At 39.4% G+C, this 25,452-nt stretch overlaps 1 protein-coding gene across 1 annotated transcript; it reads left to right on the top strand.

The window, feature by feature from the left end:
- Positions 1 to 15,497: 15,497 nt before the first annotated feature.
- On the top strand, positions 15,498 to 24,119 carry LOC149471181 (uncharacterized). Its single transcript, XM_089652731.1, has 8 exons — positions 15,498 to 15,579; positions 16,191 to 16,256; positions 16,384 to 16,431; positions 17,917 to 17,967; positions 18,121 to 18,186; positions 19,151 to 19,198; positions 21,349 to 21,954; positions 24,007 to 24,119. Exons 2-7 carry the CDS (start codon positions 16,254 to 16,256, stop codon positions 21,946 to 21,948), a joined length of 816 nt encoding a protein of 271 aa, XP_089508857.1. The 5' UTR covers positions 15,498 to 15,579; positions 16,191 to 16,253; the 3' UTR covers positions 21,949 to 21,954; positions 24,007 to 24,119.
- The last annotated feature ends 1,333 nt before the right edge of the window (positions 24,120 to 25,452 follow it).

Below are 25,452 nucleotides of genomic sequence, written 5' to 3'. Positions count from 1 at the left end.
GCTTTGTTAAAGTCGCAGTTTCTGGGTCCCCTTGCCCAGGGGGTCCTTTGTGCAAGAAGGAAGGATGAGCACTGCCAGAGCCCTACAAAATGACCTCCAGCAAGCCACTGGTGTAAATGTCTCTGATCAAACAATCAGAAACAGACTTCATGAGGGTGGCCTGAGAGCTCGACATCCTCTAGCGCCCGCTGCCTGGCACCATAGAGCTCAATTGGCATTTTCCATTGAACACCAGAATTGACACTTGTGATTAGTGTATTTTGCACAGTATTATTTAATCAGTTGTTTATTTATTTTGATCGCCTTTCAGAGGTATGAGGGTCTTCATAGTACATATGTATGTTTTATGAAATCTAGTGGTTCACATAACGCAGTATCTATTCCAATTAAGTTTTATAAAGAGAGGATATCCTCTTTAATATATACCCCATATATACCTTTACATATAGAGCAAAAAGCAAGTTGATATTAGTATTGGGAAGCCCTAAAATTCCATGTGTATCCATATAGGAGTCCATATAATTGTTAAAGTCTTCAATGACTAAGACAGGTACCTCAGACTGATCAGATATAAATTGCAATAAGTCATGGAGGACTAAGGGAGAATAGGGGGGTGGTGTATACTGTATATACAGTGCCTTGAAAAAGTATTCATACCCCTTGAAATTTTCCACATTTTGTCACGTTACAACCAAAAACGTAATTGTATTTTATTGGGGTTTTTGTTATAGACCAACACAAAGTGGAACATAATTGTGAAATGGAAGGAAAATATTAAATGTTTTTTACATTTTTTTCACAAATAAATATCTAAAAAGTGTGCTGTGCATTTGTATTCATCTCCCTTTTCTCTGAGACCCCTAACTAAATTCTAGTGGAACCAATTGCCTTCAGAAGTCACCTAATTAGTAAATAGAGTCCATCTGTGTATAATGTAATCTCAGTATAAATACAGCTGTTCTGTGAATCCTTCAGAGGTTTGTTAAAGAACATTAGTGAACAAACAGCATCATGAAGGTCAAGGAACACACCAGACAGGTCAGGGATAAAGTTGTGGAGAAGTTTAAAGCATGGTTAGGTTATGGAAAAATATCTCAAGCTTTGAATATCTCATGGAGCACTGTTCAATCCATCATCCGAAAATGGAAAGAGTAGGGCACAGCTGCAAACCTACCAAGACATGGCCGTCCACCTAAACTGACTGGTCGGTCAAGGAGAGTATTAATCAGAGAAGCAGCCAAAAGGCCCATGATAACTCTGGAGGACTTGCAGAGATCCACAGCTCAGGTAGGAGAATCTCACAAAGGACAACTATTAGTTGTGCATTCCACAAATCTGGCCTTTATGGAAGAATGGCAAGAAGAAAGCCATTGTTGAAAGAAATCCATAAGAAGTCCTGTTTGCAGTTTGCGAGAAGCCATGTGGGGGACACAGCAAACATGTGGAAGAAGGGCCTCTGGTCAGATGAGACCAAATTTAACTTTTTGGTCTAAAATCAAAATTCTATGTGTGGCAGAAAACTAACCCTGAACACACCATTCCCACTGTGAAACATGGTGGTGGCAGCATCATGTTGTAGGAATGCTTTTCCTCAGCAGGGGTAGGGAAGCTGGCCAGAATTGATGGGAAGATGGACAGAGCCAAATACAGGGCAATCTTAGAAGAAAACCTGTTAGAGTCTGCAAAAGAGTTGCAACTGGGGTGGAGGTTCACCTTCCATCAGGACAACAACCTTAAACATACAGCCAGAGCTACAATGGAATGGTTTAGATAAAAGCATATTCATGTGTTAGAATGGCCCAGTCAAATGCCAGACCTAAATCCAATTGAGAATCTGTGGCAAGACTTGAAATTTGCTGTTCATGGACGCTCTCCATCCAATCTGACAGCTTGAGCTATTTTGTAAAGAAGAATGGGCAAAAATTTCCCTCTCTAGATGTGCAAAGCTGGTAGAGACATCCCCAAAAAGACTTGCAGCTGTAATTGCAGCGAAAGGTGGTTCTACAAAGTATTGACTCCGGGGGGCTGAATACCAATACATGCCACACTTTTTTCAGATATTTATTAGTAACAAATTTTGAAATCCATTTATCATTCCACTAAACATTATGTGCCACTTTGTGTTGGTCTATCACATAAAATACCAATAAAATACATTAAAATTTTTGGTTGTAACATGACAAAATGTGGAAAATTTCAATGGGTATGAATACTTTTTCAAGGTACTGAACTGTATTTTAGCAAGAACAAATCCCACTTTATTTATAACACAGAAAAAAACTCAAATATTCCCATTTGTCCACCTTGGCCTGCCTGCATGTAAATTCCACTCTTATGTGCAAAGAGAGTATACGCACCACGGGAATATGAGTTATATGTAGAGTGGAATTTCACACGATATTGACAGCATTTCAAATGATGTGTCAACATGGAGATGTGTTTTCTGCAGGCAAACCACAGATGGTAAAAATTGTTTGGGAGTGGTGAACATAGCCTGACATCAACTAATCCTCTGACATTTCGTGATATAAAAGTGGTATTACTCATCATAATTCATAACTATATATGACAACTAAGATTACAACAGTAGGTAAGGGATCGGTAAATGCACCTATAAGCAGAAGTGGGGCAGGTTGGAGAAAACAAAGAGTTAAGTTACTCAGTCCCAGAGTCCAGAGAGCAAAAACTGGAATAGTGCAATAGTCATGAAGTGTATGATGATTGGAATGGATACTATAAAGAAACAAATAGAGAAACCAACAAAAAGTGCAGCAGAACAAACCAAACAGTCTCACAAAGAACCATTGAAACTGGCTCCCCACAGGAGCTACTACTGAAGGGGAACCACTTAGCTGACACCAGCAGTGCTCACAGTAAGTGTTATATTTTGTGACATATAAGTCGAATGTTAGCCCTACTTGGAATAAAGATCTTTTTTGTCTTCAAAGAAAACATAATAACTCAAGCACTTGTGAGTGAAATATATACAATAGGTAATTCAAGGTAGTGCAGTAGAGCGAAGATGTTGCTCAGGTGTATCCAACCATTAAGTAGCTGTTGCAGGAGAATAAAAAAATGGATTTCTCCTTGCATGACAGTTCGCAGCTTAGCAGTGTAAAGGGTGGTGTATGAAATATTGTGTTGACAGAGGATCTTCTTAGCATCAAAATACTTTGCACACTGCTGTTGGACCTCGGCAGAGAAATCTGATAACTTGGATCCCTCCAATTCCAAAACTGAATGCTGCCTAGCGTCCTGGAGGCTAATGTCTTGACCTTTGTAGTGAAGTATTGTTAAGAGGAAAGGTCTGGGGGGAGCTCCAGGAGGCAGTGGTCTGGAGGGGACACTACACACCCTTTCTACAGAAAATAGTGGGGTAAATCTATTCACACCAAATGTATCCTTCAACCAACTCTCAACGTCCACAGGGGACCTTACCTACCTTACCGCTCCAGCAATCCCACCTTGCGTACATTAATTCTGCAGAACCTACTTTCCAAATTTTCTGTTCTGTACTGTATGGAGGGATATTTTCTGGGTAGTTTCTTTGGAAGACTGTTGTAGCCGATAAATTATGTCCTTAATGGTACTGACTGGTGTTAGCCACTGTAACCCTCTCCCTGAAATGTTTTATGCTTTGCCTAATAAGCAGTACATCTTCTTTGATGCTATTAGGACCATGAGTTAATCAAGTAAGAGAGGTGTTGCGTGTGGTCACATGTAGGCACACAGACAGTCTCTGTGTCTACAGCTGGTGTGTTATGGCCAATTGAACTGTGGGGAATCTTCTTTTCAAGGCTGCTGGATGTGAACTTCCCCATTGTATCAGGCTATTCGTGGAGGTCGGTTTTTCGATAGATTGTTGTATTAATATTGCCTTCTTCAACCCTAAAAATGGGAGACTATTAAAATAAGAGATTTTTATAATTGTAGTACAGAGAGGGCGATTTGTGCTTTAAAATGTCCATGCCCCCTAACATATGTAGGAAAAACTATTTGCACTTTTAGGAGACGAGTTCTTGAACATGTGAACGATATTGTTTGAAATAAGAATAGACCAGTGGCAAGACATATGATACAAAAACATGATGGTAAGGCAGACTTCCTAAATTTTTAGATTATTGACAAATATAATCTGAGTCCTAGAAAAGGAGACCTAGATAAATGTCTTTTGAAACTTGAAGCAAAATGGATTTTCTGTTTAGGCTCAAGGGCACCTTTTGGTTTAAATGAAGGCTTTACCTGCCTACCTTTTGTGTGCGATTAGGGACTCTGTGCTTTTGGCTTGATTTTGCTCCATAAATACTATATAATGGTATGAACTGTAATTTTGGTTCTTAATTAGTGGGGCATTAGTATTGGGACATTACTTGAGCGCACCAGCAGTGTGTATTGTTCTGTAGATTGATGTGCTGCTGTGGCATTATCTTTTGTCCTCAAGATGGTGTCTGTACTGAGCATGTGTGGAAATGGAGATGCGCAGTGACGATGCACGTACGTGATGGCGCGTTTGCTGGTGACATCATGATGTCACGCACGTGGTGGCCATTTTGATGACCAGCATCTCTATATTTAGAGGTGAAACAAACGATAGGTGCCATTTTGCCACCATGTGAAACTGAGCACAGCTTCCTGCCACTATATGACCTATTTTAATTCTTTATACTTCTGACGAAGCTCTGTTTTTTGGAGCGAAACATGTATAGTTTCTTTCTTTTCTTTGGGTCTTTCTTTGGGAGCACTTTTTGAATGCACATGGAATTTACTCCTTCCCTCCTTTTTTGGAGTGGTCTGTACTGCGATTTATAGTGCATAATTTGCATTCCTCAAGACAGTGAGGTATTTTTGACTGGATATGGTGATATATGGGGCTTGTCCATGAGAGGCTGACATTAAGGCCCGTGGATGAGTGTACCTGTATTACATATCTGTAGTAAGACAGATTATACTATCTAATTAGTCTTGTCCATGGGGTAACATTATCTCCTTAATAGAGATTATACATTCCATCTGATAGGCTTATGATCAAACTACAGTCTCTTCTTTATGCCAAAAACTTCATCTAAGCCAGTGTGGTATCTCATCTAGTCTGGTATTATTAACCATTTGGATGTAAAGTAAATAACTGTAATTGTATCCAGTCATATTGTTGTGCGCAGTGCATTCCACTCCAATAGGCATTAATTACAGTTTAGCATACATATTTATATAATTGAATAAAGGTTATATTTTAGATTCATCAATTGGCCAGGTGGTGCATAGGGACCAGTATACATTTGCCAGTATTACTTACAGCAATCTGCTTTCTGCACCCCCATGACTGTTTCCTCAGTAGGAACCTTAGGGGTAGCTGCCTGAGAACAATTCTGCCCAAAGTGTTGTTTAGGATCTGTTAAGGGAGGTTTACATGGGTGTTCTCTAGTGGGAATGCAAGCAGCCCAAGGCACGCTGCAGTGTCCCTGAGTTTCTCTTTTGCCCCCCTCTTTGGTAGTGCTCCAGCGCCATTTTGAGCACTCTGCCACTGCTGCATCATCCTTGATTTTCTTAGTCATGGTGAGAATGACCAGTGGACACAGCAGGTTCACTCCTGAGAAAAGTAATAGTGTAACCACTTCACAGAATGGTGGGTCCAGGTTTGTATGTGCACATGATACTGAAATTATTATTGGATCAGGGAGTTGCTGCAGAAACATCCTCTCACGTCTTTGTCCAGACCACACTCCCCTCAACTACCTAAGGTTTATGTAAAATCAAAACTTTTTTTGTTATTTTAGATGGATTAGGTGAATATGTAAAAGCCCTGTCAGTTTTTTCATCTGTGTTATCTGTGTCCCATTGGAGAACATTACCTCTTCACCTTGTCCCACAGACACAACAGGAAGTAAAAGCAAAGGTCTAACTTTAAAAAGGGAAATCCTCAGTTGTCACAAAAACAAGTTTCCCAAATGAAAGATGTCACCTCTATTCTTGTTCAGGTGACAACTCAAATTTTTGGATTTTTCTTTGCTTTTAATCCCAGGGACAGCAGTCAGTGTGACACATAATGAATGCATTCTGCCTAACAGGTATAACTCTTACATGTTTTGTCTTAAATAAAAACTTTAACTTGGTTTTACACTTAATGGAGGTTGTCAATGTAAAGAAACATATTGCTATGTCAAGGGTTTCTGCTATGCTATGTTAGTGTTTTCTGGGTTATTGGAATTCAGACCACTCTCATCTCATGACCATTGTTCCAATTTGAGAAACAAACTGAGTTTCAAAAAGTATGATCTATATATAACCTGTTAAGACAGGGCTCAACAAATCCCAGGGGCCAGGTTGCCATGGTGACCAGAAACAGTGTCCCATTGCCTGGGTCCCTGCAAGCCCACCCACCGCCTGCAGGCCCACCATCAGGGTGTACAGCCCATATACGGGTACAGGGTACAGGAATGCTGAGGAGCCCGGACCATGGGCACCAGCCAGGGCCATCTTTAATGCGGGGCAGCTGCTGTCAGAGTAAACCAGCTGCCAGGATGCAGAGGAGGGTGCAGTGGTGGGCAGATCCCAGGTGTGTGCCCACTATCAGGCAAGCTCTGGTCAGGAACAGCAGAATGGGCCAGGCTATGTGGGAGGGAGGCCATTGGGGTACAAGCGGAGGACCCTGTGGAGGAAGAAGAGAAGAAGGTCAGGGTGGAGGAGGCCCCCTCCTCTTTCTTTCAGCTGCAGCCAGAGATCCTGGTGGAGATGGGGCACAGGCTCAGCTACCCCTCCTGGCGCCAGATCCTCTCCACTGAGACCATCTGGAGGAGCTGCTGCTAGACAGGTGGGAGCTGGGAGGACTGGTGCTTGCCAAGGTGTGTGACACTGCCCCCCACCTGTCCTGCTGCCCCCCTCCTGTGATGCTGCCCCCCCCACCTTTCCTGCTGCCCCCCTCCCATGACACTTTCCCCTCCTGTCCTGTTGCCCCCACCTGTCCTGCTACCCCCCTCCTGTAACACTTGTCCCTCCTCTCCCGCTGCTACCCTCTTGTTCTGCTGCCCCCTCTTGTCCCACTGCCCCCCTCCAGTTATGCTCCCCCCTTTTGTTCCATTGCCCCCGACCTGTCACTTAACTTTTTTAGCAGGCTCCTAGATTCAGAGCAAAATTGTCAAGCCTTGTGTTATGAGTTACAATGTAAACTATGGGAAGTTATTGATGCCTTAACAGAAGATTCACACAACTTTCACTCAAGAGTCACATATGTTGCTAATTGGATTCAATTGGAAAATGTGGTAAATCTGGGAAAATTGTGTTAATCATGTAAAAACCTTTACATATAGGCCACTATGAGTCACATATGACTTAAGAGCTGAATTATAAAAAGCCTTTCTTTTCATTATCTATGGAGAGTCTTTCACAGCACAGATACAACATTTTTGTATCTCCGTCCCAGGTAAAATATTCTGGCACAACACTGTTGGTATAGCAAGTGAGAGACAGAGCTCTTATCACCTGTCACTTTCAGTGAGACATCTGGCTGTCTATGACACATATCTCTCAACTTGCTGAAACGAGAAAAAGGTACACCTTTTATGCAAGCAAAGTATGTATGTGTATATTAAGTATGTAAACAAAGAACACACCCCTGCCCCTAGTTATTTAAAGTACAAAGAACTAATAGGTAAAAAAAATGATTAATTAAAGTCAATTGTTTTGTGTTTGTTAGTGGTACATACAGTAGGTAGTCTGCTGTTAAGCTTTAACCACTCATCCATATACAGATAAAAATTATATATCACAAATTATTTAAATTGAATATCATATAAACTTACATTTGCATTAAAAGTTTTAGCAGTTGATGATCTCTCTTGTTTCCTTAATGTAATAAAACACAGCCACTGCTGAGTCAGATCTATAGCTTTGCAATCAGTGTAGTTCATGCCCCTACTGATTGGAGAGCTCTAGCTTTGTCTTATCAATGGACATGTTTGACCTTCTCTGGAGGTGGCCAGTCCTCAATGATGCAGAGAGCTTTGCTAACATGATGACATCAGTGCTGCTTTCTGCGTCACCACACTTTGAGCTTAGGGCACTGTGGTGAAGTCTCTTCAGGGAGCAGGCCCACAACACCCTGCACTTACAGTATGTCCTCAGTCTTCTGGGTCCTATGATGCTGCACATTATTCAGCCTGAAAGACTGAAGACAGAATAGGAAGGTGAGTGTTGCAGCCAGAGCTGATTTTTTTTGTTTTCTACCTTTGCCGGAAGATGGTTTAGAAAATTGTTTGGAGTTGGCTTTAAAAGTGTTCAAGCTACTGGAGCTACATTTTAACCTTTATTTGGTTTCAGAGCCCACAAACTGTATAATTATTTTAAGTGACTATTATCTTTACTGTGCATACAAGTTGATGCCACTGTTTCTCTGGGATTTGTCCATACAGCTCTTTTTATTTTAGAGGCTTTTTAGTAGACCCTACAGCTCACATCAAGGAGAAGACTGCTAGGACATCTAGATCAAGTCGAGTTTCACCAACATGCTAAACATTGTTATTTACTCTCTGGCTATGATGCCAAATCTGTTAAGAAATGGTTATAAATTGCTACTAGTTAAAGAGCAGAGTAATGAACGCATCTTAAGGTACCCATGCACACATTATACAACTAGGTAAACTCAGAGGGGTTGATTTACTAAAGGTAAATACACTGTTCACGTTGCATTGAAATTTTCTCCAGAGCTTGGTGAATGTGGTGAAGCTTCACTTTGCAAAGAATACCCAATTACATGCAACAAAAACAGCATTTTTGCTTGCACTTTATTGGTTGATGGAAGTCATAAGAGCTTCACCTCATTCACTAAGCTGCGGGGATAATTCCCTTGCAAAATGCAACTTCCCTTGAAAAGTGAGCAGCCTATTTGCCTATTTGTCCTAGATTGTAAGCTCTAAGGAGCAGGGCCCTCGAACCCCTCGTGTAGTTTATTGTAGTGTTACTGTACTGTCTCATGGATTGTCTCCCGATGTAATGTACAGCGCTGAGCAAACTGTTGGCGCTATATAAATACTGTGTAATAATAATAATAATAGTAAACCAACCAGCACTAAGTCTATTTATCATTTGTTAAAGTTATGATATAGCTAGATTGCATTTCAATGTATTTAATGTGATTTGTAGGCAGCAGTTTGCAAGAAATGTGTTCATTGTACGCATTTGGAAAAGACATGTTTACAAGCATATTGTAACTTTAGTTTATGTGATTGCATTGCAGTTTTTCAGAACTATTCACAGAAGTAAATTCGGTTTTGGATTGAAACACAAAGCTGATTCTGTCAGTTTTGCTAGTTTGCTGTCAGCTAACCGTTAGTAGGACAGCATTATTGTAGTAAGGCAGACTTGCCAAACCTTGGCAGTCCCTAATTTTTGTAATTATAAATAAAACATTTTTCATGCTTACTGTTTGGCTCCAATAAAAAAAGGAATTTTAATGTCATAGCATGGAACAAGATAAACACCAGGTACAGGAAGAATAACATTTAAAGTGAAATAAAAAATTAAAAATGATGCAGCGCAATATCAAATGTTACAAAACATACATTAAAATATAAAATAATAGACTTCTAATATTTCACCATATGTGATGCCAACCAAAAATTTTTATCATTGTCATTTCTTTATCATTGTGCTCTGTCACTCTTTTTGATAATCCACAGAGTGTGTCCAATCCGCAACAAATATCGCCAATCCAGTATAAACTTCACCATATACCATGCAATCCTTCCACCTTCACTCCAATGCTCTAACCTTATTATTTCCCTAAAAGATTTAGGTCTAATGCTCCTTCCCCTTTAACTGGGGTCTTTGGTATCACAAATGGTCTTCCGTTTAAGGATCACCCTTTTCTCAATCTGCATCCATCCAGCTAATTCTGCAGTTCTCATTGATGTTATTGCGGTTACCATCGTACTGTAGCCAGAAGCTTTCCATATTGCTTACAATTACGGTGGGTTACCATGACAATGTAAACCAACGTGCAGAGATAAATGTGGCTCAGTGTCACAGTGATCCATCCCCTTGATGAAGTCACGTGGTATGGTGACACAACGCATAGCGAGGAGACGATGATGTCCCACTGCATTACCTGGAAGTGAGTGCAACTTTATTGTGTAAAGTCTGCAAAGCAGGGGTCTCCAAACTTTCTAAGCAAAGGGCTAGTTTACTGTCCATCAGCCTTTAGGGAGCTGGATGTGGGTATCAGTGGGAGGAATAGTGCCCTATTGTTGGTGTCAATGGGAGGAATGGTACCCCATCGTTGGTGTCAGTGTGCCCAATTGTTGGTGTCAGTGGGAGGAACTGGGCCAAGGGCCAGATAAAGGCAAGCAAAGGGCCGCAGTTTGAAGACCATTGCTGTAAAGTCTGTAAAGTCTTAATCTCCCTGGAGGTATTCCCGAGTGGAACTCGGGGTAAAGTTTCAGCACCTGTCAGGGATCCAGGTATGACCAAAGATGTGTGGACCGACAGAGGGAAACGCAGACTTCAGGTATAGTTTAAACAATACAATTTATTAAAGGCTAAACAATACATAAACGCAGTGCAAGGCTAAACATAAACACAGTGCAAACAAAACCAAACCTCCAACAGATAACAATATTTACAACACCAAACGTAGTTGAGCAGGCCGGGTCGGTAGCTAATGGGCAGACAAGGTACAAGGAGCAGGCAGGAGAGTGGTCAGGAGTAGCCAAGGTCGGTACAGGTAGAGTTCATGCGGAGTCAGGATCAAAGCAGAGAGTCAAGCAGGCAGGATACAGGATCAGGATACAGGGCACAAGGGAGCAATACACCAAGGCACTGATCACAGGCCTGATCCTGCTTAAATACACCTACTGCAATCAGCCTCAGGTGATGGCTTGATTGCAGGAGTGAAATTCTGGCTGCTGATAGCACCCGCTGGCCAGCCTTGGTACTGCAGCCCACAAGGCAGGTGAGTCCCACCACCATTGGCAAGTCCATTCTTGACAGCACCACAAGTGGTAACCCCGAGCTACAATCGGGAATACCTTGCAGCGCTGCTCTGGGATCTCTTCTTCACTTAACTTGTCCTGCGCTCCTGCAATGTCCTCCGGTCGATGCCGGCATCTGTCTTCCGGGTTCCGTTCCCTGCGATGTCAGGACGTACGGGGACGGAACTGGCGGGAAATTTGAGAATTGTAGAAGTGACATTCACTAAATTCACTAAAATCACATAGTAAAACATTACTGTATCAAACCATTTCACATACATTTTGTCCCTAGTTCTTTGTCCTGTGCCCTGCGTGCAATTTTACTGTTCTTTCTGCCTGGAAACTGAGAAAAGTCCATGGTGTCCAAAAAGCGTCCCTTAAGGTCAAAAGTGGTTTTAGACCAGCTAGAGAACAGCAATAGTAAATCAGAACCACGTGCAGAATTGAGTGATAATGATTCGTGGGGAAATTCATCATCAGGCACTGAAAACGATTTTGCGACTTTGCTCAGTGATGTGCGAACTTGGCGCTCTATTTCAAATTTCAGTGTTTTTGGTTTGATTATCTTATTGAATTAAATGTATTATTATTATTATTATTATTATTATTTTTTATGATTATTTATTAAATTATAATTGATGATTTTGTGTTTCAAATTTTAACATACCCAGAATGTTTACTAGACTCTTGTTCGGACAGATTTCAGTGAGTTATTCCTAAAAATTACAGGCCTACAATAAAAAAACAACATATTTCCATGCAAAAAAATGTACCTCTTTGAGCACAGAAATATGGACATAATCATACCGCTAGGGAGGCTACGGGGGCAGTGCATGTGATTTCTGTGTCCACCAGTTTAGTGCACAAAACAATGTGAGTCTTTATTTCAGAGAATGGTTTTAATAAAAGATAGTAATTAAGGTAGGAAGCACTATGATTATCTATTTGTTGGATCTTACCTATGTACCTACCTATGGAATTACCTGGATGGATGCTAACTGAGAAAAGGGTGATCCTTTGAGGGAAGACCATTCGTGATACCAAAGACCCCATTTAAAGGGGAAGAAGCATTAGACCTAAATCTTTTAGGTCAAATAATAAGCATTGGAGTGAAGGTGGAGGGCACGGTACAGTATATGGTGAAGTTGGTGCTACATTGGCGATATTTGTTGCAGATTGGATTCTGTAGATTAGGGACAGAGCACAATGATAAAGAAAATACACTGATATATATTTTGGATTTGCATGATATATGGTAAAATATTAGAAGTTTATTGTTTTATATGAAGAGAATTGTATAAAATGGAAAATTTGTAAGATTTGATACTGCATGGCACTGTTTTTCATTCTTATTTCCCTGTTAGCATATGTGGCAGCACATATAGTGTGGACAGCATTGACACATTTATATGGGAGAATTGCAAACATTTTTGGATTGCAAAAGAGTATTTTTTGTCACTAACATTTAAAGTGGTTCTAAAGATAAAACATTTGTTACCTTAATGCATTTCCATGAATTAAAGTGATACTAAACTTAAAAAGGTTTTTTTACCTTAATGCATTGCTCGCATTAGGGTAAAAAATGTTTTTAAAGGATAAGTTCACCTTTTGACCAAAAATAATAAATGCACATATTTTTTGCAGGTAAAAAAAATATGCATTTATTATTTTTGGTTGCAGGACCCTGGAAAGCATTGCACCAGCGATCAGTAGATCACTGATGCCATGCAGGTCTCCTGCAGATCTGTCAGTATATCTGCTTGCCCTGCAGGATGTATGGGCAAGCAGGTATACTGACAAGAAGAATCAATGAACTACCACGGCACTCCACAGCACCATGGTAGTTCATTGAGAACTACAAGCCGATAGCTGCTAAGACTGTCGGGACTTGTAGTTTCTCATTCACAGGGGGACCCCAGAAGAGGAGGTTCAGGGCTGCTCTGTGCAACACCAGCTGAGTATAAAATGTTTATTACTTTAATTTAAAACAATTCCTTTAGAACAGCTTTAAAAAAAAAATGACACTTGTGTCTTGGGATAAATATGTGAAATGAATGTTTCTAGTAAAAATTTTGACATTTTTTTTCCATTTAAAAGGAAATTCAAGGTACAATTTTCTGTATTGCTCTTCCTGCTTCTGGTTACAAGAGGATGGATATTAGGGATTTTTAAGAACTCAGTTGCTTATTCAAAGGCCGAAATATAGTATACTGCAATGTAAGATCATTACATATTTTGCACTGAACACATATGCAGAGTGGGTTTTGCAACAAACACAATTCAGTAACGTTTGGCGAACTGTAGATCAGAAAATCACTTTAGGGGTTCCCCGAGATCTTAAACTATTTTTTAAGATTTCCTTCAGGGCAAAAGGTTGCAAAAGCCTGTTTTAGTGATGGGGTGAGAAACTGACTGTCTTTCTGTAGGCACACTATTAATACATGAGGTCTCAAGCAGTATGTTTATGAAAACTTTAGCACTTTTTAGAACCATGATTGACCAATCTCAAGGAAAAAATCAGACAGATTCATTGCTAATATCCATCAAGTTATGGAAGGATCTTTGTACAGTCAGCTCATACCTTCACTTCATGGTACCATGTGTCGTCTTTGGGCAGCTGTTTTGTGTTTTTCCAAACCTGCCCTAATTTGGTATGGACATGCATGACTAAAGTGTACTTTGATTAGGTCTTTCCCCATAATGACTTGCCATTTACCAATTTCAACACTCTGGAAGTAAAGTATGTTTTCACCTGCATTAATCTGCCAGGTAAACTTTAAAGATACCATCTGATTTGTTCTGCTTGAAAGAAACAGTAAACATGACGGCATTATCTTGTGATCATCATGGCACATTATGGAAAGTTAGCTTCATGATTAACAATACAACTTCTTATATTTCCAAATGACTGTCATACTATCTTACCACATGTTAGGTATGTTTATTTAGTATTATATGCACTAAAGGTTGCAATTTATATAAATTGACCAAAGCTCTACCACTGTAGTTCAGATCACTGACTGGTGTTTCTACCGAAGACTCATACTATAGGTCATTCAGAAATGAAGATGATTTTAGCAGCCCTAGTGGTAGCTGCCATCTGCTGTTTTAGTAAGTACCAACTGGGTAACTTTATTGGCGTTTTTTAAATGCAACTTACAAACAATGTAATTCAAATGACCAAGTATTATGATAAATACACTTGCTTTGCAGTGCTGGTGATCTGGCATCTATATGCATGGTGTTTGTATGTTTACCCATGTTTCTGTCATTTTTTTCTGGGTGCTTCAATTTCTACCCATAAGCCAAAAATATATAGGCAGGTTAACTACTTATAATCCAATTTGGCCCAAATATGTGTATCTATGACTGCAGAAAGAATCTTCAGGGGCAGTGGCTGCCTGTAAATAACTATTTATGGCAGAATTTTTAAGGGCTATAATAAAATGAATAATATAACTCATGGAATTAAATTTTTTATTGTAGGCGATTAACAAAAACCAGACACTTCCATAAGATGTATATCTCACATGATAATTGGCAGTTATCTCCTTTTTTAACTATTATACAATGCTGCTAAAAGTTGTATCTGACCATCCTAAGTCTTGTGAAAAATGGTTACTTCCATCTATGCAGTGAGATTCCTATATAGGCAATTATAATGATTTGCTTGAAAATTGCTTGAGCTAGATCCTCTTTGTCTTTATTTGCAGTAATTATATATTCTAAAATACAGAAAACACATTCTAAAACACAGAGAGACCTAAAACGTGTAACCAGTCATGATGTCATGTTAATCACAACAGAATGCTTTTTGCCTATTTGAAACAGATAATCTGAGGTCAAAGGGATTATTTTGTTAAATATAATATAGAGTCCTTTTGTAGTAAAGTTTATCACCAAAATTTTACTTTATTCTGTATTATTTAAATAAACTAAGGGTACAATTGGAATTAAAATTGAGAAGTATGGAATAATGACTGTGGTCAGTTCCGATGGACTGATGCTTATAACATGATCTAAAGGCATGCTATAGCTACATTTTATAATATTGACAGGGAGGCCACCTTAGCAAGCCTTAGGTGGACTTTTGGGGCCATTAGGTTTCATTGCAGCTTGATGAATTACAAACTATGTTTGGGAAAACTAGACTGCATATGGTTGAGCAGTAAAAATACAGTAGAAAAAGGACAGACACTGGTGAAAATTACAAATAGAGTCTCACAATGGTACGTGTGACATTCTTTTCTTTTATGAATCTCTTGTACTGTAAAAAAAGATGTGCTTTAAAATGTGCTATTGTAAAAAAAAAAAAAAAACACTAGTTTATTTTACCTTTCTTTTTAAGGACAACCTTGTTTTCCACTGATAAGCATTTATGTTGCAGGGCAGTACTAATAAAATGTATTTCATTGCTAAGCTAGGCCCACAGTTGTAGCTTATAGTAATATGAACTATAACTAGAAGTTTTATTATTACACTAACAAGCTAAATTTATTGCCTTCTTTAAAACCATATTTAATGTACTCCAGGCCCTGGCGCCTCATTTTACATTCCTGATGCTAACAGTTATGAAGAAGACTCTGCAGGAAAGTTTAGTTGCCTGGCAAAGTTAGAGGTAAGTTATAGATTAAAGGACTTTGATTGAAACTAATTACATATAAACTTTGTGGGAATGAAGCCTAGAATGCTGGTTTACTAAAGGCGAAGGAATTTGCATTCTGCAAGAGAATTTTCACTTAGCTTGTGACTGAAGCTCTGGTGACTTCCATCATCCAGTCATGTGCAAGCACACACAGTGTGTTCTTTTATTTTCCTTGCACATTTTGGGTATTTTTTTGCAAAATGAAGGTTCATCTCAATCACTAAGCTAAGAGAAGATTCCCCTACAAAGTGAAAATTCCTTTGCAAAGTGAACAGTCCATTTGTTTTCAGTAAATCAGCCCCTTGATGTAGCAATTGCTAGAAATCTCTCTGTTGCTTTTTTCTGTAAATTCTTGCAGTGCCTAATTTTCTCCAGTCAACTGAAATGTTCCAAAAGTGAAATAGGTTGGTGGGATAAGGATGCTTTTTAATCCTCCAGTACGTGCAGAATAAAGCAACCAATTGTATTAAGGGCATCATATTTTCTAAACGTCTTCTTACATTGTTTAAACATCCCTTTGAACAGAAGTAAGGTGTTAAATACTGTATTCAACTGCTTAATATTTCTTTCCCATTACTTTTTAGGAAGAAAACAATGTAGATGCAAAATTGGTACTTATCAAATTCCTGTGCACATGGCACGAAGACATGGTAAAAATAATAATAATGTCACTTGAGTATTTTGGCTAATGGTGGTCTACGAGTGGGGGAGTTGGTCATTCTGTTATTAGTTATTATTAATTGAACACATTTTAACTAATTAAAACATGTTTATTAGGATCTGAAAAAGAAAGAAAAATTAATTGAATTCATCCAAGAAATTGTGGTAAGGAACAACATTTATGTTCATTATCAGAAGCTTAGTGATGGTAGCCTACACTATATACTGTTCAAATGCACTACTTATATACTGTTCAAGTATTTCATTTAGCCAAAAAAAGGCTTATTTTGAAAAGCTATGTCTTTCTTGCAATGTTTTCAGCTGCCATCAGATACTATGACAAATATGTAATTGACAAAATTTAGAAAATATCTCTAGAAAGAACATCACTGTATGGTTCAGCAAGATGCAGAGGTTGCAAATTAGAAATATGAAATATATGATCATTATGAACAGTCTAATATTGTTGTAAAGATATATCTGTACATCTTTACATGCAATTAATAAATTGTAAGCACCTGATATAAACCTCCTGTAATCTCCAGAATAAGAGAGAAAGGGGTTCATTAGGGATCAATCAGGGCTATTTCTTGCAGAGTACATCATGCCTACATGATGGGAGAACACAGTGATGACCTCACCAGTGTACTTCTGTTCCTTCATTGTCCAATCTCAGGCTGTAGTATCTTGTTGACTCTCTGTGGCCCATTAGCCCAGAGTACTTATGTTCTTAAACTGTAACCTGACTATTACTGTACCCAGGGGGTCAGCATAACAGCTAGGCAACTAACATTTTCAGAAGAAGGTTAGCAATAGCATCTTAAACATTTCTCTTAGGAAAGGTTAACTTTAAACTAGGTCCAGGACCTGTGCATGCTGTATGGCTGGGGGTACCTGTTTTTGTTAGGAAAGGTTTACCTAAACCCAGGTCCAGGATCTGTCCATAATATCTGGCTAGGGGTGCCTGTTTCACTTAGGAAAGGTTTACCTTAACTCAGATCCATGACCTGTTCCTGCTATCTGGCAAGGGTACCTGTTTCTCTTAGGAAAGGTTTACCTTAACTCAGATCCATGACCTGTTCCTGCTATCTGGCTAGGGTACCTGTTTCTCTTAGGAAAGGTTTACCTTAACTCAGATCCATGACCTGTTCCTGCTATCTGGCTAGGGGTGCCTGTTTTTCTTAGCAAAGGTTTACCTTAACTCAGGTCCAGGATCTGTCCATGATATCTAGCTAGGGGTTCCTGTTTCTCTTAGGAAAGGTTTACCTTAACTCAGATCCATGACCTATTCCTGCTATCTGGCTAGGGGTACCTGTTTCTCTTAGGAAATGTTTACCTTAACTCAGGTCCATGAATTGTTCTTGCTATCTGGCTAGGGATACCTGTTTCTCTTAGGGAAGGTTTACTTTAAATTAGGTCCAGGAAATACCTGTATGACAAGACTGGCTGCTTGGAAGTTACAAATCCTTTGGCAGGTAAAGCAGTTTACATATGCAGTATGTATTTTAACTAGGCATTTAACTGCATGCTTTAAAATTGCTTCCTTGTTTGTATACAGTACTATAAGTAGTTTAAATTATTAGTGGTGTTTTAGCATGTCGAAGTTTTGAACAACTCTGACTTTTATTATTCTTTCACTTTCTAAATTAGAATGTCACAGGTTGCACTCAACGTGACTTTTTGGAATCGGATGCAAATATAGTAAGAAATCAAATTTATATTTGACCTCACTCCTTGACCTCACTTTTCAATCTTTCTGCCATATTTAGCATGCATGCATGTACAGTATATTCTACAATATATATATTACCAAATATGCATCTTATTAATTGGTGTTTTATTTGCTTTTGGCAGGAGGAGCTACTCGTGGACCAAAGAGGAGCATTACAAAAACTGACAATGAATGTGAAGCAGCTTTTGGTAAAGCCAACTTGCAATAATGTAGATGATTAAATTTCTCAGGCCTAGTTACAGTGGCATTAACCTTTATTAATTATTGTAAAGTGTTAATCTGCAATAATCACAGGAATACAAATACTGTGACATAAGTTTAAAGCTGAACTCCAGGAATCCTTATCAGGAGCCCCACTGCAAGGAGTAACTGCTAATTTGGGTCTAGATGGCATGGAAAGAAAAGTAAGGAAAGAAGATTCACTCATCCAATCCTCTGTTCCTCCACACTACCGGACTGGTCCCAGCAGTGTCTTCTTCCCCATGCTCCAGCTGTTTAAGGCCCTAACGTTATCAAGATCAGTGCAAGGTCCATAGCCCTGCATTGAATATGTTGATGCTGAGGGACAGTCCACTGTCAGAGCATGGGGGAGTGCTGTCTGCTGGGGGTGCAGAGGATCAGGTAAGTAAAAATGTTTTTACAGCCCTAGGCTAAATGAGCAGTAGTAGGTGCAAGAGAGTTAGGCTTTACCTCCAGTCAAAAACCTTTATAATTTGGATAGACTAGGAAAGGGTAAGAATCTTTCTCAGATTTCTCTTGCTGTCTAGGTACCTAGCAGATTCTGAAGCTCCAATTTCACAGACCTAGTTCTTCAGTAAGCAGCTTTTAAAGTAGTCTACTCCTTTGCATTGAATGTGGATAACCTCTGATAAAAGTCTACTTTACAGCATGCTGAATCAATGTAATAGCATACTGTATATCCATATACTGTAGCATAGTTTACAGAAATGTATCTTAAAGCAATGCAGGTTACAAATATATTGGTAATTATTCCTGTATAAATTGTCAGAATTATTTATTATTCAATAGCTTGTGATCCCCCAGGCTTTTCTTTAGTTGACATATACAAGAAGTACCTATGTCTACCTGGTTTTATACCAAACAAAAGGCATTTCACATTCTTTTGCTTACCTTAGTTTATTCTTTTTGCAGAGACATCTACATAAAACTGATGTACCAATATCTTTCTGTAGACTTCTGGTAAGCTTTCCTTGTAGCAACGCTTTCTTGTTACTATGCAATTATACATTATACTGTGGGTGATGAATTTATTAAAATTAGCATATCTTGACGACAAATAGTTTCAAAACATGTGTAACTGTTTCTGAAATATATTGTAAGGTTTGGTAAAGCTTAGAGCAACCTTTTTATTATTATTATTATTACATCGAGTTTATATAGCGCCAAAGGGTTTGCTCAGCGCTGTACAATAGGGGAGGGACAATACATGGCACAGTACAACAATAACAAACAACGTACGAGGGGTTAGAGGGCCCTACTCTTTCGAGCTTTCTAGACCTTTTTCTACACAGAGGAACCCTTGAAAGAATTTTCCGATCTCAGGAAAATCCTGCTAAAATCAAAATTCGTATATATATATACAATTTATAATACATTAATGTAATGGTCAGTGGGAAGAATGCTCCTTACACCTGTGGTCATTGGTCATTACCCCCTTACAGATAGCTAAAAAGACCAATGGTGTCATTGGGAACTTATCTGAGAGGCAGAAATTGTACATTGCTCAAGGAACCTCTAGCAACCTTTGGAGGAACCCTAGGGTTCCATGGAACCTTGGTTGAGAAACCCTGGCCCAGAGGTCAGATTAGTATGTTTTCAGTTTTATTCTCATTTTGTTTTATTTGTCCTTAGACATGAACATAACTGACCATGTGCTAAAACGTGAAGGCATTACAGTTACTGGTAGATTAAGTATATCTCAGGCTCTGGGCTGTTTTTAATTTAAGCATCTCTCAGTAGTGCTGCTCATAGGGTCCAAAGGATCCTAAAGGTGGCTTATAAATGGGACCAGTACTACTTCTGTAGAGGCCAAAGGTAGTCAGGTTTTAGGTATGTTGCAGGAGCCTGGTTTGAAATGCGCTACAAGTGAAAGTTACTACTACACCTGCCAGTGTGTCTGCCAGTCTGTACATCTATCCCATATGATATATTCAGTTTCATTAAGTGTTACTGAGCAATATTGAACATAAGCCACTTCCTATCACAGGCTCTGCAACAACTGTTCTTGAACTACTAGCCCCAGCATGTGTATACTGCAAGATGCAAGGAGTAAATGGAACATTGCACATAGTTTAACTATACTATACAGGGCTCAATTAGAATAAGTAATAAACTTTCCAAATCATGCAGTGAATGCCCCAGTCAAATTACACACTTGGGTTTATTTACTAAAGCTGGCACTCAGACTCTTGTGCACTTCTGCATAGAAACCAATCAGCTTCCGGGTAAGCCACGCACCAGTATCTCCTGTGCATTAAAGTAGATTTTGGCTTCCTGTAGTCATCTAACTAGTGATTTTGCATTGCTATAGGCTACTGAACTTTGTACATCACCATTCCTCTATGCTGCCTCATTGTTTTTCTATTCTTCATCCTCCATTCAGTGGGAAGGAGTCCAAGAACTACATGTTCAAGGACTGACACATATATCCTAGTAAAACTCATGTCTATCACATTTCTAATATTGTCAATTAGCATAGTGTTAACTGTATTCTGGATGCTTTTAAATTACTTTGCAATCAAGAAAGAGCTTCTAGATATTTACTTTTTATACTGCTAGTTTCTGCTTTAGCAAAAGCCATGTGATTCCTGAATTTTTTTAAAAACCTGCATGGATCCTGGGATCCATTGTTCTAGGCATCCTGCATGTAGGCCTCTTTCACATGGCTGGCTGGGGGGATGGTAAAACAGGCACCTAAACTGCAGTATTACCACCCCGGGCCGAACACCTAAAGGCTAAATAACAGTCGGTGGAGGTCGTTTACATGCAGCAGCCGCCATGTTTCACATTGTCTACTGCAAATGTCTACTGCAAATTTAAGGTCAGCTATTAAATTCAACGTGGCTGTGCTTGGCTTGCAGTTGCAGTCAGTTATAAACTACTGTTCAGCAGTAGAAATTCATTCATTCAGGTGGTGGCAGAACTTCCTCCTGAAAACCTGACAGCAGCTGCCTAGCCATGCTCTAAGTAGAGATTTCACTGCATATCGCTTTTCAGAACTTTGGCTAGTGTCATCCTTGCCTTAGACAACTTTTTGTTTGTTCTGAACTCTTGCGATGTATTGGTAAAAAATAAAAACAGTAAAACAATGTCAATTTTATTTCATGCAGGATATTCTGACAAATAATGCAGCTGCCTCCAGTGGGCACAGACGACCCACCCGCTCCCTTGGAGAAGCACTTAGTGGTGTTACCAACTTGTTATCTTTAGTAAATAGCATTTCTCCACTGCTAGGTCTTTTAGGACCAGTTGCAAATCTACTATCTCCTGTTGGTAACATAGCGACTAATTTGTTAGGAGGAGGTGGTGGATTGTTGGGATTGCTAGGAGGGAGCCAAGGTGGCTTATTGCCCAGTGTGCTGAATGGAGTACTAGGTAGTAAAGGTAGCTTGCTAGGTGGTGGTCTGGGGGGTTTGCTAGGGGGGGGTCAAGGTTGTGGAGCAGGAGGAGGTGGACTGCTAGGAGGTCTTACTGAGGGTATTTTAGGAGACAAAGGGATGCTAGGAAGTGTGCTTGGAGGGGGCCATGGACAAGCCTCAGGTGGATTACTTAGTGGTGTAAATAATTTGGCCAGTGGTCTTTTAGGAGAAAATGGACTGCTAGGAGGGAATAAAGGAAAAGGCTCAGGCATAACAAGTGTGGTCAGTGATCTCACTGGAGGCCTCTTGAGTGGACCAGCAGGAGGACTTCTTGGAGGATTTCTGGGATAATAGAAGGTAAACAATCACAATACTTGACAGATGGATCAGAGTATGTATTAATTATTGTGTTTCAGCGTTTGAGTACAGAATGCAGCCATTTTCCCTAGCCCACAAGTACAAAGTGTACATCAATCCAATCACTAAAAGCTCATATAAGGTTAACATGTTAAAGTAATATTTAAAAGTTTAATGGTTTTTTTTTTAATTTTCAGCTTTTATTAAAATATTATCTGGTGATCCTCCCATGAAAGTGTTTGTTTCTGCATTTTCTGTTATAGAGTGACAATCTCTGTCACTGTCTCTCTGTTGTACACCTGTGTTGTCCCCGGCACCCCCTCTCCCAATGCTGATACACTTTACACACACACCTTCGAAAAACAGTGTCTCTGAAAAAAAGTGTTTCTGAAACTTAGAGGTGAGACAGTAAGTGCAGGGTGACAGGTCTTGGTATGGTATATGGAAAAACATTTTAGCTAACTAATAGGCAAAATTGTTTTTTTTTAAAGGTGTGTATTATTTAACATCCATCCCACCCCACCAAACCAGCCATAATGGAGTTGCCCCATGAACTCAGGGCCATGCAAAAGGCAAGAGATACTCAACCTGCCACTCTAGCTTCCCCCATACAAGTTGTATATACTCACCTTTCATTAGCTCATTCTTCCCTCTATTTGGTTGGGAATGGGGGTAGCGGTATTCATCCCAATCATTAGATGTGGTGCCTGCAATAGTTTCCTTTTTTTATGCTTTTTCCCCTATATTTCACCTAGTGATCCCGCCATATAACACTTCCTGTCTTAGGGTGTCTGTATTCTGGATGAAGTAGTAAAGCAGATACCTTTAGACTGCAGCATTATCAGTATGGGGAGCAGGTAGTGTTAGACTAGCAGATTTATGTATAATCTGTTTTTATTGCAAGTTTTTGAATTTTTGAAAAAGCTAGGAAAACATTAAAAGGGCAAGAATTAAGGACGAAAAATACAGGCACACCAACAGTACACAGGAAAATAGGGCTTAGAGACAGTGTACAAAGGAGGTGAAATTATGTCACTTTACTACATAGATATATAAAGTACAATAGACGAATTGGTGTGAAACAGAACAGCCGGTAACATAATGTGGTAGAAGACTCAAGGGAAAGCAAGGAATAAAGGCAAACTGGCCTTTCAAAGTAACATAACCTATCATGGTAAGGGCAGCACAGTGGCTAAGTGGTTAGCACTTCTGCCTGGTAGCACTAGGATTGCCAGTTCAAATCCCAACCACAGCACCACCTGACTGGAGTTTGCATGTTCTCCCTGTGCCTGCGTGGGCTTCCTCCAAAACATGCTGGTAGGTTAATTGGCTCCTGTCCAAATTTGCCCTAGTATGTGTATGTATGAATGTGAGTTAGGGACCTTAGATTGCACACCCCTTGAGGGTTAGGGACCGATGTAAATGTACAATATATATGTAAAGTGCTGCATAAATTGATGGCGCTATATAAGTACCTGAAATAAATAAATAAGTATGTTCTTGCGACATATGTCTGCAGTATCAGATATTAAAAAAGCATAGAAAAAAAAACATTAAGAAGAAAAGAATACTCCAAAGCATAATCCTATGTAGCCCAGGCAGTGGTCTTATAGATTATTGTAGAAATGTAAAGAGCCATAAAAGAAAACAAGGAAAGATGAGAGAAAAAAAGGGAAGGAGGAATAGGAGTATAGGGAAAGCATCGGATGTTGTGCCTGAGACTCAGACTAGAAGATGTAAATCAACTTGACAAACAAATTGAAGCTGAATTCCAGCTAACATGGAGAAACTAGAAACAGGGTAAAGAAGTAGAGTATTAGTAGCTGGGTAGAGAATAGCCCTGTTGCTTTACCCCACATGAACTGGTTACTTTATCCTACATGGAAAAAGCACCATTTGTCTTTTTTGAAGTCAGGTAGTAGAGCTAATGTGAATAACATTAGTTGAAGGCTAAAAACGTGAACAAATTATAATAAATAAAACTGTCCAATTATTTAAAATCAGATCTGTTAGAAATAATTTATTGACATGTACCTTTTTCTTTAATTTCAGAGGAAGAACAGTGAATTTCCACGCTGTCTGGAAACAACTGACATTGCCTGCTGAAGTAGTCTAGAGCAAAGCTAATCACAGTCTGAATAAATTAAATATAATTCAGTACATGACTTCGTGGTCCTCTTTTTGTTCCACAACAGGTCCCATGCCCTGTATTTCAATACTGTTGTTTCAGTTTTGCACTTTTTGTATGTTTACCCATCACATGCCATCTCTGGGGGTTAATAACATGTTATTAGGTAATAGTGACATCAGTAAGGTATAAGCGAAAGTGCCAAGATGACACATGCCATCTATGGGGGTAACAACATGCATTAGGTAATAGTGACATTGGTAAGGTATAAGTGAACGTGCCAAGATGACACATGCCATCTATGGGGGGTAACAACATGCATTAGGTAATAGTGACATCAGTAAGGTATAAGCGAAAGTGCCAAGATGACACATGCCATCTATGGGGGGTAACAACATGCATTAGGTAATAGTGACATTGGTAAGGTATGAGTATAAGTGCCAAGATGACACATGCCATCGATGGGGGGTAACAACATGCATTAGGTAATAGTGACATTGGTAAGGTATAAGTGAAAGTGCCAAGATGACACATGTCATCTATGGGGGGTAACAACATGCATTAGGTAATAGTGACATTGGTAAGGTATGAGTATAAGTGCCAAGATGACACATGCCATCTATGGAGGGTAACAACATGCATTAGGTAATAGTGACATTGGTAAGGTATGAGTATAAGTGCCAAGATGACACATGTCATCTATGGGGGGTAACAACATGCATTAGGTAATAGTGACATTGGTAAGGTATGAGTATAAGTGCCAAGATGACACATGCCATCTATGGAGGGTAACAACATGCATTAGGTAATAGTGACATTGGTAAGGTATGAGTATAAGTGCCAAGATGACACATGTCATCTATGGGGGGTAACAACATGCATTAGGTAATAGTGACATCAGTAAGGTATGAGTATAAGTGCCAAGATGACACATGTTATCTATGGGGGGTAACAACATGCATTAGGCAATAGTGACATCAGTAAGGTATGAGTATAAGTGCCAAGATGGCACATGCCGTCTATGGGGGGTAACAACATGCATTAGGCAATAGTGACATCAGTAAGGTATGAGTATAAGTGCCAAGGTGACACATGTTATCTATGGGGGGTAACAACATGGATTAGGCAATAGTGACATCAGTAAGGTATGAGTATAAGTACCAAGATGGCACATGCCATCTATGGGGGGTAACAACATGTATTAGGCAATAGTGACATCAGTAAGGTATGAGTGTGACAAACGCGGCGTCAGACTCCAGCCCTTCTCACCAAACTCGTGACTGAAGGACTAGCCAATCTAAAATCGCGATGTCACGTGCGTAACAATGCCACACCCAGCTGAACCCTGCACAATGATTTTCCAGCTAATT

Source organism: Staurois parvus, unplaced genomic scaffold, assembly GCF_062004578.1.
Source record: "Staurois parvus isolate SC_StPar_1 unplaced genomic scaffold, SC_StPar_1.0 ptg000025l, whole genome shotgun sequence".
Taxonomy (NCBI): Eukaryota; Metazoa; Chordata; class Amphibia; order Anura; family Ranidae; genus Staurois; species Staurois parvus.
This window is presented reverse-complemented; position numbering and strand designations above follow the sequence as displayed.

Excerpts from the sequence above, each read along its gene's own strand:
- LOC149471181 (XM_089652731.1), top strand. Across the intron at positions 18,187-19,150 it reads TGAATGTGAAGCAGCTTTTG|AGACATCTACATAAAACTGA; the intron begins GTAAAGCCAACT and ends TTCTTTTTGCAG. Across the intron at positions 19,199-21,348 it reads TATCTTTCTGTAGACTTCTG|GATATTCTGACAAATAATGC; the intron begins GTAAGCTTTCCT and ends TATTTCATGCAG.